Source organism: Stylophora pistillata, chromosome 12 (genome assembly GCF_964205215.1).
Source record: "Stylophora pistillata chromosome 12, jaStyPist1.2, whole genome shotgun sequence".
In the NCBI taxonomy this organism is placed as follows: domain Eukaryota; kingdom Metazoa; phylum Cnidaria; class Anthozoa; order Scleractinia; family Pocilloporidae; genus Stylophora; species Stylophora pistillata.
In genome coordinates, this window is record NC_142530.1 from 3402447 (window position 1) to 3414146 (window position 11700).

At 38.6% G+C, this 11700-nt stretch overlaps 2 protein-coding genes across 2 annotated transcripts; one reads left to right on the forward strand and one right to left on the reverse strand.

Annotated features, from left to right (window-relative positions):
* Positions 1-344: 344 nt before the first annotated feature.
* LOC111323517 (60 kDa heat shock protein, mitochondrial) lies at positions 345-7948 on the reverse strand. Its single transcript, XM_022926893.2, has 9 exons — positions 7789-7948; positions 6592-6796; positions 5613-5865; positions 4413-4591; positions 4201-4294; positions 3280-3448; positions 2139-2484; positions 1286-1549; positions 345-1120 (listed from the first exon to the last, which is right to left on the reverse strand). The coding sequence occupies exons 2-9, from the start codon at positions 6793-6795 to the stop codon at positions 854-856; spliced, it is 1776 nt and encodes a 591-aa protein (XP_022782628.2). The 5' UTR covers position 6796; positions 7789-7948; the 3' UTR covers positions 345-853.
* Positions 7949-8181: 233 nt separating this feature from the next.
* On the forward strand, positions 8182-11518 carry LOC111323474 (10 kDa heat shock protein, mitochondrial). The gene is made up of 5 exons (XM_022926832.2): positions 8182-8273; positions 8648-8713; positions 9519-9614; positions 9967-10056; positions 11046-11518. Exons 1-5 carry the CDS (start codon positions 8271-8273, stop codon positions 11091-11093), a joined length of 303 nt encoding a protein of 100 aa, XP_022782567.1. The 5' UTR covers positions 8182-8270; the 3' UTR covers positions 11094-11518.
* The last annotated feature ends 182 nt before the right edge of the window (positions 11519-11700 follow it).

The following is an 11700-nucleotide window of genomic DNA, read 5'->3' on the forward strand; positions in this document are numbered from 1 at the left end:
GAAAATATTGTTTTGCCCAGGGTGGAATGTAACCAATATATGCAAATAGCTCATACCCTTTGTGGTATGCCCTATATTTTGTTGTTTTATTGCAAATATGTTACACATTTCCAAAGCTTTACAATGATATATAGTTTATGGGAGGGTAACTTCAATACTTTTTTAGTTATCATTAGAAATAGTGATTGCGGCTGCGCAACTGAAAAATTACCTAAAAAAATCTGCCAGTTAAAGGGTTAATAGGTACCGGCAAATTACAAAGCCCTACGCAATAACCAAGTTGAATCCAATTAAAGAAACCCAGCGGTCATAATCATTACTCCTAGACTCAGACTAAAAGACAATTTGACAAAAGTCGATTTTATTAAGATGGAACACTAGCTATGCAATCAATTCAATGATTGACACAGTTCCAGCAATGCGAGTGAAAAGAATTCATAATAAACGAACCAATCAGCTCAACCTATTGCCTGGATCTGTACAACTAGAACTGCATTCTGTGCACAGAGGCCTGATACTATTGCATAACCCTGACCTTAATTTAGTCTAATCGCAATTTTTACAAGGTGCATGCTATGCTAGCCTGCAAAATAAAAAACGGACCTTTTTTCGGCTGTTTAAGCTGGTGTTTAACTATAATCATCAAATCAGCTGCCTTTGCAAGCCAGCATTCGCTCTGATTTGCCAGAAAATGCATTTGATCCATAACAGTACACAGAGACTACAGTTCAGAGATCAAACAGTCATGTACATCCAGAGCATTATGAACTATTGCTTAACATAAATGTTTCCTGATAGACAAGTTGCACAATAAGTGAACCAAAGCTCAGCAAATAATTTCCCATCCATTCATTTAAAATCCACCCATTCCTCCCATACCGCCCATTCCTCCCATTCCACCCATTCCACCCATTCCACCCATGCCAGCCATATCTGCCTTATCATCCTTTGGCTGATCGACAATGACTGTTTCCGCTGTGGTCAATAGGGATGCAACACCTGCGGCGTCTGTCACAGCTGTTCTGACAACTTTTGTGGGGTCGATGATTCCTGCTTGGATCATGTCTACATAGGTGTTGTTCAAGGCATCATAACCTTGGTTACCTTCCATAGAGGCCACCTTGAAGAGAAAATGCAAAATAACCATGTTGGTTTGAAAAGGAAAGTGCTTGAAGGAGTGAATGAAAAGAGAAACAGCCAACACAATTTCAGTTGCTCTCCACAAGAGTAGCCTGGCATGATTTTTTCTCACTGAGCGCTGTGTTGACCTTAAATCAAATCTCACCTTTTCCACCACAAGTGCTGCCTCTACACCTGCATTCTCTGCAATAGTCTGACATGGCTTGCGCAGAGCCCGTCTGACAAGGTCTACTCCCTTGCCCTGGTCTTCACTCTCTGTCTTGACATCGTCAAGGCTTGGGATACATCTCAACAAGGCAACACCACCCCCAGGTACAAGACCTTCTTCCACAGCTGCTCGCGTGGCATTCAAAGCATCTGTTACCCGGTCCTTCTTCTCATTCACTTCTACTTCACTGGAGCCACCAATCTACAAAAAAGATGATTGTTAACAACATGTCTGCTATAAACACTCTGACTTAGGAGCGTTGGAGGAGCTCATAAATTTTCAGGGATTGAGGAAGCAGTTCTTTGGAGAGGCTTATAAAAAAATCTCAGGCCGAGCCAAAACGTAATTATTTGATTTTTTCTCATCTGCACTGTTACCTAGAATATCATTTGCATTTCTTTAGTTGAAGAACCCATCATAATTTACACAGAATATAATTATTACAGGCTTTTAGTTATGATATTTTGAACTGAAATGCACCATGACCTAAATGACAACTAATATCTAACAAGATTTATTTTGGGAAGAGAGGGAAGTGGAGATTTTAGAAAAGTGGAGCATATTTCAAATTTGACACTCTAAATAGAAGGAAAATTAGAGCCTACACTGTAGGCAAGAAAACCATTGTGAAGATTAGAATTTAGGACAATAATTATAATGTTACATTAAGCCTATAAGGCTGATAATGAGAAGAAAGTAACTTATCTACTTGGGAAAATCCCTTTTGTATGACAATATCTTCAAAAAAATGATTTATTATTACAGGCAAATCAAGTGTTCATCTTCTCACCTTTAAGATAGCAACACCATCAGAGAGCTTGGCCAGACGTTCGTTTATTTTCTCTTTCTCATATTCTGAGGTAGTATTTTCAAGCTCCTCTCTGAGTTGGGCGCACCTCTTCTCGATTTCTTCAGTGCTACCCTTTCCTTTCAAGAACAAAGTGTCATCCTTAGTGATTGACACTTCCCCAACCTCACCAAGATCTTGAATTTGGATATCTTCAATTTTTGTTTCCAGAGCATCATCTCCAAATACCATACCACCCATGGCAGTGGCCATATCTTGCAGGGTGTTCTTGCGATTGTCGCCAAAACCTGGTGCCTTCACTGCAGCTACTTGGAGACCAACTTTGAGCCTGCAGAGTGCATTTGAAGAAGTTAATGTACTAATCTCCCCAGTATGCCACTTTATTATGACTCAGGCAGTCAGAGGGCCAATAACTAAAATCAACCAATCAAAATGCTCTACTGCCGGTCAATATTCTCTCAGTATTGGACCAGGCACTGTCCCGAATGGTCCCGAATTATACCGCACTTGTGTCCCTTTGAACTTCAGTTGTATAATAAATCTCTTATTAACCAAGCTTACTCGGGACCGTACTGGAAGAATATCGGCGCTCGGCCTTTATTGTACAGACCTCGCTGCGCTTGATCCGTACTGTCAAGACCTCGGGCCAATATTCTCCCAGTACGGCCCTCGCGCTTGGTTAATAAGATATACGTATTATACTTCAAGAGTTTCAAAGTCAATTTCACCCTTCCTTTTAGCAACATACCCCTTTGGTTAGTACAATCTGAACTTAAAGCAACTAAATGAGCAATTATCTTTTTGTATTAGTATTGTGTACTTTTTTTAAGTTTCATGTCTGTGGGCTATCAGGAAGAATAAAATCTTTGACTCCAATTATACTCCTTTGTAAAAATAAATGTTTGTTGATGGGGTTGAGTGTTAAAGGCATAAAGGGTAAGAAACACAAGTAACAAAGTCATGATTGCACTAAGTTATACATTCCACTGGTTGGGAATATAGTGCAAGTTTTCCAAGCTAGATGCAATTCATAAAGAAGCTAAAACAAAAAGAACACAATCCACAAATACAGCAGCCACCAATTCAAATTTGCTCTTAACAAAGAAAAGCTGTAGGCCATTACCTGTTGAGGACAAGTGTAGTCAGAGCTTCACCATCAACATCTTCGGCAACAATAACAAGAGGTTTTCTGTGGGCATTAGCCAGCTCAAGAGCAGGAACAATCTGCTGAATTGAAGAAATCTTCTTCTGGCACAGGAGAACCAAACAATCCTGGAATTCAACCTTTTGTCCTACAAACCGACACAGATAAAGTCAAAATTTAGATTCCATGCAGAGATGGCAAGTTCAGGTTGAAGTTCTGGGCATAACAATAGTATTGAGTCCTGGGGAAAGCAAGTTTTCTATTGCACTCCCTTCCCTTCCCCCCAGAAGTGATTAACAAGCAACTTCTCCCTATAACATCCATTCATTATCCAGCAAACAGCTGAGGAGAATCCTTCAACTTATCAGATAGAAGTTGTTCACTACATCAACCATTAAATTCTTGTGACTAATTTATAATTTATAAGTGTGTAACAGCTAGAAGGGAGAATTAAAAATCAGATCTTGAGAGTCACACAATGAAATGATTAAACTGTTTAAATTAAAAATCCATGTCACAATCATTGAAGAGTTTCTCCACGTTCCCTTATCATGATTGTCAATGTTGATGATAAGAAAAATGGACCACCCCCCCCTGCGAAAAAAGATCTAAAATGAGAAAAAGAAAAACTTGTAATTGAGAGGTGAGTAATGTTTTTCAACAAACAAAGTGAGTGTTGTAGCACTAATGAGTCACTTCACAAATTTTCTGGCCACTTAGCAATTCAAATTATAACCGGTTTTATGCCATTACCTTCTCTTTCATGGAGGCGTATTCATAAAACAAACTTTAAAGATAATTCTCAAGATGAGTGAGTGGCCAAAATCTTTTCCTTTTTTAGTTTAACCCTCTCATTTCTCCTCTACACAACCATTTTAACATGAACAAAAAATTTCTTACCTTTAGTAGTGTTGATAAAGTAAGGTGAAATGAATCCACGGTCAAACTTCATTCCTTCAATTAATTCCAACTCATCATACAGGGTCTTGCCATCCTTTTACAGAACAAAAATTAATGAATAAATCACCTTAGCTTACATTTCCATGTTTCTCGGTAAATAATATGAGATAAATTATTCAATAAATAGGGAACAAGTCAAATTAGGCAGTAACCTTAACAGTGATTACTCCATTCTTGCCAACTTTTTTCATGGCTGAAGAGATCAGTTCTCCAATGCCTTTGTCACCATTAGCAGAAATTGTTGCAACTTGAGCAATTTCTTCAGGAGTAGTCACTGGCTTGGACATCCTTTTCAGGTTTTCAACAATAGCTTCAACAGACAGCATAACACCTGAAAACAGACGAGTTGAACACAGGTATTAACTTTCACTCCTAGACATAAAAACGTTAGAATAGTCGATAAATTAACTTTAACTGCCATGAGTGACAGACCACGACTGAATTTCTCCTAACATTATCAAAAAACATCAAGCAGACAAGTGATGAGAATAAAAAAAAAAAAAAAAAAAAAAAAAAAGTCTTTTTATAGGATTACACAATTACTGGTGAACCAGTGGTTTCCATTGTGGTCCTTGCAAACAAATGAAACAAATGGTCTAAATTGAACATAACATCATTAAGAACATCATTAAGAACCCCAATCAGCCAGAGGCAAACCAGTTGGCTATTTACAAGCGTGGCCAAGGATCTGAACTCGGGGCTACCGTGAAACAGATCCAGTGGTCAGGGTGGGGGACCTGAGAATAAAGAAATAGGTCAATTAAGGGACTATTAATTGATCCAATACTTATAGTAACATCATAACAACCTTTGAAGTGAGCCTGTTCATGTGAGATTGTCTGCTGACTGAATTTGCCTGCAAAGCTTTTCTCCAGTCACTTTGTTAACTTATCAGCTGCCTAAAGCAGAGTACACTTACCAAAGATTTAATGTTGTGCGGGAGGTCGAGGGTTCCAGCCCCGGCCGGACCAATATCCATGGTCTTAAAATAACTGAGGAGAATTTGCTACCTTTATAATATCAAGAAATGGATAGGTATCCTAAGTCTTCTCGGATAAGGACGAATAAACTGTAGGCCCAGTCTCCTGCAGGGTTAGGGGTAGGACACCTTAATTTGCCACGCACGAGATTACTGTGTGGTGGATGTCCTCCCCTTCCGGTGGGATGGGTGGGAGAATGGCCCTGAAAGTCCTATAGGGAGTGGTCAATTATCCTATGTATGTAACCTATGTATGTAATCCAGGAAATCAAGAGAGATCATTTTTTTTCTATGACATTCTCCTCGCAAAAACTCTGCTTAAAGGCATGTAACTTGAGAGAAACAAATGGGATTTAATTTTTTAGTCCCCCACCTTTCCTAACTTCCTGGGGATTTGATCCCTTGGACACAATCTCAAAGCCTTCTTTGGCAATGGACCTGGCCAAGACAGTTGCAGTTGTGGTACCATCTCCCGCCTCCTCATTAGTGTTATTGGCGACATCTTGCACAAGACGAGCACCAATGTTCTGATACCTGTCTTTCAGTTCAATGGCTTTGGCAACTGTAACACCATCCTTGGTGATCTTTGGGCCTCCAAAGCTTTGTTCAATTATAACATTTTTACCCTGTAAAAAAAAAAAAATTGATGTCATAATGACTCAGAGGTCAAGCACAACCTCTCCTTACTATGTCAATATGTTACCTAGTACCCTGGAAATTAAAAAAAAAAACACCCAAACTTTATCACCTATCAAGGTTATGCTCTATGAAAAATTGAAGGGAGCCCAGTGCTCTGAAACTGTGAAATCCAGGGTGCCCAGCATATGCTTTTTATGAAAAAAACTAAGATTCTTGAGTTGCCCCAGAGTAAAAGTAAGACACCAGGGACCAACAGGTGCTGCTAGACCATAGCAATACCTATGGTCTCGAGTTAAAGAGATATCAACTCTTAACCCTTTAACTCCCATAGGTGATCAAGACAGAATTTCTCCTTACAATATCAATACAATATCAAGTAAACAAGTAATGAGAATTGAGAAAAATATCAATTTAAAGACTATAACTTGATCCATTACCAAATTCTCCAAACTAGCATTATAAGAATTGTATAGCAACCTGTAAGGAGAATCGCTAATTTAATCACTAATTTAAATTAAATGAGATCTAAGGAGTGATAGACAGAATAGGGTCTCAGAATTTTTCTTAATCCATTGATACCACCTTTTTAATTCCTCAGCAAAGAAAACAAATCTGCAAAACTCAAAATTTGCCTTGCATCATCTAAGAAAGAAACATGTTCAAAAGGAATAGACTGAACTACTGTCCAACATGAAACCACAGTAACCCCATACCTTAGGTCCCAAGGTCACTGCAACAGCATCGGCCAAGGTGTCAACTCCTTTGAGCATATTGGATCTGGCATCAGCTCCAAACTTGAGCTCCTTGGCAGCTTGTTGTTGCTGTGAGGTGCTGAACCCGACAGCAAGCCGAGGGGCCAGTATTTTTGGAGTAAACAACTGTCTGGCTGGACGGATCGCACTTGATAGACGATACATTCTGAAGAAAAGTAAAGAAAAAAGAGACTGTTTTGAATATATGGAGAACTAGCTGGCAATAAAACATCTTTAAAAGTTTAAAGATCCTGCTGAGATTCCACAGACATGATTTCATAAACCCTTCAACTTCTGGGAGTGATTAACCCATAACTTCTCCCTAGAATATCCATACATTATCCAGCAAACATGTAATGAGAATACTTGACATTGTTACCGTGATCTAATACTAAATTATTGTAAGTAATTTCCAAGAAAATGTGAAGCAACTATTGGGCAGAATTAGCAATCTGCTCTTAGGAATTAAAGGGTCAAACCCCCAACGATATAAATTATTACCAAGACCTTTTCCAGATACAAAAAAATCTGCATTAAAAAGGTAAAATACTCTGCCATATTTACTTTAGATGATCTTCCAAAGATCTTGGCTTCCTAATTTATTTTCAGAGCACTAACGACGCCATGTGAAGACCTAGGTGTAACAAACTTAGCCAACCGCATAATTAAAATACATAACTGGTTAGCCATCTCTTCGCGTGGATTATGCAATCTACGGAAAAGTTGCACGGAAAAAAAAAATGAAGGATTTGTGTTTCAAATTAAAGTTCCGAGTAAACTGATGGTGGTGATATTTTCAGTCTCTAACAAAACTCTAACCGTTGGAGGAAATCCGACCTCTTTGTGAATTAAGAACAAAATTTCTACCAAGTGGTTACAAAGTTGTTCTTTTTAAATTTCCCGACGCATGTATGAAATATCTGAAAAAAATCCCGCCAAGATACGAGGTAGGTAAGGATAAAATACGACCTTCAAGTGATATTTTTGCTAAAAGTCGTGGTTTTCTGGCGCAAAAATCGTGATTTCCAAAAAAAAAAATCACCGAAAGCACGTGTGCGGTTCACATGTATTTCACTGGGTCTGACATATTGCGAGAAATCGCTGTCATTTAAAATTATTATCCATGTAAAATAAGCTAACACTGATCCAAAGACATACCTGAAGTATACTATTCAGCGATCAAGTGTTCGAAAATTGAAAGGAGCACGAAATTGTGCAAATTTCGAAATCCAACGGTGGAGGAGTGTGCCTTGCTAACCCACGTGCAGAAAAGGACGATGAAGAGAACCTGCAATCGGCATGCTCCGTGCAGGAGCACTTTCTTCTTTCCAGGGGAGAGTACTCTATGAGCAATTTGAAATATTACAAACATTCCCAATACCTAGTATTTTGGCATTTTTCATATTTTAAGAAATTGAAAGTAATTCTTTACATCTTCAGAGGAATGAAATGATTTCTCTAAAAGAATATTTCGGAAGTATTTTGCTCATTCAAGAACTGTGGTTCTAACGGTCCCCTCCCTAAAGTTAAAATGTGACACACCTCCTTGTGTAGTTGACGGCTGCGCAGTACAAGATTGATTTACACGTGTGGAGAATATTTTCCACGGCGTAGAGGCCTCGTGCTTTTTTTCCTGTGAAATGGTAAGTAATTCCTCATCTATTGATTGCAAACTTAAAATTTTGACGGAAATGAATTCTCATTTTCAGGATCTACAAATTTTTTAAATTTTATCTGTAAATTTGCGTGACGAAAGCCAATTTTGTACTGGGGCAGTTAGCAGTTAATGTAGTCAAAAGCAGTTCATTACGTGATCGTATATTTAACGCAAGGTTTTCCTCGTTTTCACTCTTGTGCGTATTAAACACAATTTTTTAAACCTCTTATTTTTAAAGAAAATATTTTTCGCCCTATTACCCCAATCTACGATTTCAACTTTATGCTGTGTGTGCGCAAGAGTTGACAGTATTGCATAAGAGATCTACCTTACGACACATGTGTTTTTTCTTTCCTCCAGGCTAATGTAAGAAAATTCAAGCCTCTCTTTGACAGGATCTTGGTAGAAAAATTCCTCCCAGAAGTGGTGAGAAGAAAGGGGATCTATTATATTTGTTCATACCATTGGCCATTTCTAAGCCCCCCCCACCCCACCCCTCTTCCCAAATGAGGCCAAGAACAAAATATATCTTGTTTAAATGAGGATGAAATATAATTTTCACAGTCATCAAAGGCTTCCCACATTTCCTTGTTCTGGCCTATGACATTCCTTGGTCTGTTGTTGCACATCTCTATTACGCATAACATTACAGGTGACCAGTATGCACACATCAAAAATGGTAAGGGAAGGTTCATGAAGAGGAATGGTGGATGGGAGAGGAGAGTAGGGAATGAAGGGGCATTAGTGATGGGGTGCAAGGCCATGCTCAAAGGAGAATTGAACGTAGCCCAGTGCTCTGAAACTGAAATCTAGAGAGCCCAGCATCTGCTTTGTATGAAAAAACTAAAATTCCTGAGTCGCCCAAGAGCAAAAGTAAGGCGTCAGGGGCCACTGGGTGCTTCTAGACCACAGCCTTGGGGTGAAGGCTCATGAAATGTAAAAGTTTGATAGGAAGGTTCAAAGGGAGTTAGGTTTTGCCTGGGAAATCCCCAGACCAAGGTTAACTTATATAATTATTGGAGGAGCTGCAGAGATTGAAAACCAGCAAAGGTTTGAGGAAATTTTCGCTCTAACCAAGAGCTTGGAAAATGCAGAAATTGAGTCCCACTGTTGCTGTTTCAAAATTTAAGTACTGATAAATAGCTATTTGGCAAAGTTAGTTTTTACTGTAGGTATGCATGCAGATACTGTTCATGATGGCAACTGATGTTTGACTCCTTACTTTCTACAGAAAACAAAAGGAGGTGTTCTTCTTCCAGAGAAAGGTCAAGGCAAAGTACTAGAGGGTACAGTTGTGGCTGCTGGCCCTGGAAACTGGGATCACAAGGTAATAGCCTGTTTCTTGCTAGCAAAATGAAATAAATTATGACAGCTAGTCAATTGTTCTTGAAATAGGATCATGCTGGCTGCACTCATTTATATCCCAGTCAGTATCTTTGCTCTCCTCTTAGTCCTTTGACCCTTAAAAAGAGGTTAGCATCTATTTCTTGACACATTTTGTCACCAAACATCAACGCCCTTAGGAAAAAGGAAAAGATCGCCAACTAAAGAAACTCTTCATCATTAAACAAATTCTTGTTGTGAGCACCTTTGGAAATGAGTAGAGAACAGTATGGAGAATATGCATGCTGATGTCAGGGTGTAGAGGGTTAAACAAAATTACTTTGTTTTGTTTTTAGAACAACCAAAGGGTAGAAGTTAACGTCAAGGTTGGAGACAAGGTCTTACTACCAGAATATGGAGGAACAAAAATAAATTTAGATGAAAAGGTAGGTGTTGTTGATGTTGGTTAGGCTCTTCCTTTTCGTTCATCTTTCTTTCGTTCATCCTTTTCATTAGCTCATCTTTCAAACCGGCAGTCTAAATCCCACAGGTATCGACGAACGCTTTTCATTCCACTAATTTATTCATGTTTTTCTCATTGCCACGTTCCCACCAATCACGTAGCTCCTTTTTCTGCCTTTAAAAGCACACACAACCCACAATTCCCCTATTTGCTCTGACGAAGGGCTAACGTTTGAAACATCAGCTTTTATAATTGTAACGGTGGCCAATTTACCATTTCAACTTTACTGATATATTCAAATTATTTCGTTACTCCCACCGATGCAGCCCCAAACAGTTTCTTTAGAAACTATCAGCCTTTGTTCCTTTTCGTGTTGGCTGAAATAAAGTGTTACCATCTTATCAAATGATCTGTCTGGCTCCACATGTACAATCTCAGAGAAAAGCATATTGAAAGTTGACTTTTGTAGGGCTAGATGAGTTGACAGGAGCCAGCCAGTCTGAAAAAAGTTGTCGCACTGCACATGCATGTCTGTTTTGCATATTCTGAGAACTTGAATTGAAAGTGTGGATATCAACTTGAAATAAAACAAATGAGAAAATGAATCATGCTTCTCAATACATGATGAGTGTCTTTTTCTGAGTCAAAGAAAATAAGGGGAAAGTTTTGGTGTAATTTTTCTAGCAGTTATCCAGTAGGTACCCTTCTCTGGTATTCAGTTTGTCCTATCTAGGTTGAAACAAAATCTTTGTGGTTGTCTGATAAATTGCTTATCGACTGAGTCGGGCCGGTGGGAAAATATAGGGCTCTTGGTCGTGCTATGCATGGTCCATACATTGTGACATTGAGCCAGATATTTTTTGTGCAGCCCTCCCAGTCAGTCAATTAGGGCATTATACGAAGTTGCAGTAAATGCAGGACACATTCTACATTTATTAGTATCAACTAACAGGAACACTCTTTTCTAAACAGGAATACTTCATCTACCGTGACACTGATATCTTGGGGATTTTTGAGTAATGCCAGCTTCTATTTGATTGTGTAGTAGTGGCGCTGCTGGAAAAGAAAAGAATCACATGCTTGGAAATCACCGTAACTTATTGATAAACTGTGAAATAACTGGTACTGTTAATGATTGTCAAGTACAGTGTTCTCTTGCTAATCCTCTTTTTTGGACTTCTCTTCTCAACTCAGGACAGGCTTGCAACCACTTTTTCTGTATTGGCAACAAAATTTTAAGACAGTCTAGCTAGGTATTCTTTTTATAAATAATATTTGTAATAAGCAAAATGCTCATTAATTTTGGTCAAGTACACTTTGTTTGCTTTTTGAGTGGGTTGAATAAACTCTGTGTGCATGCAAATAAATTATGCTATAGCTTGTGGCAAAGTCAGTTATTGCACAGTGTAAGAGTTTGATCTCAATAAATTTTTGGTGTCGTAAAATGTCTCTTATTTTGCTAGTTGTTTCTTGGTTGTTGGGAAGGCTGCAAAGACTTTGAAAGATTAGACTGACATTCTTCAAAGTGACCCAAATGCTTTGGACCATGTACTGATCAAGTGTCAAAAGTAATCCACAGCTATAGTTAGTTTTGCTGTGCTGCATCCCGAGATTTTTGCAAAATGTC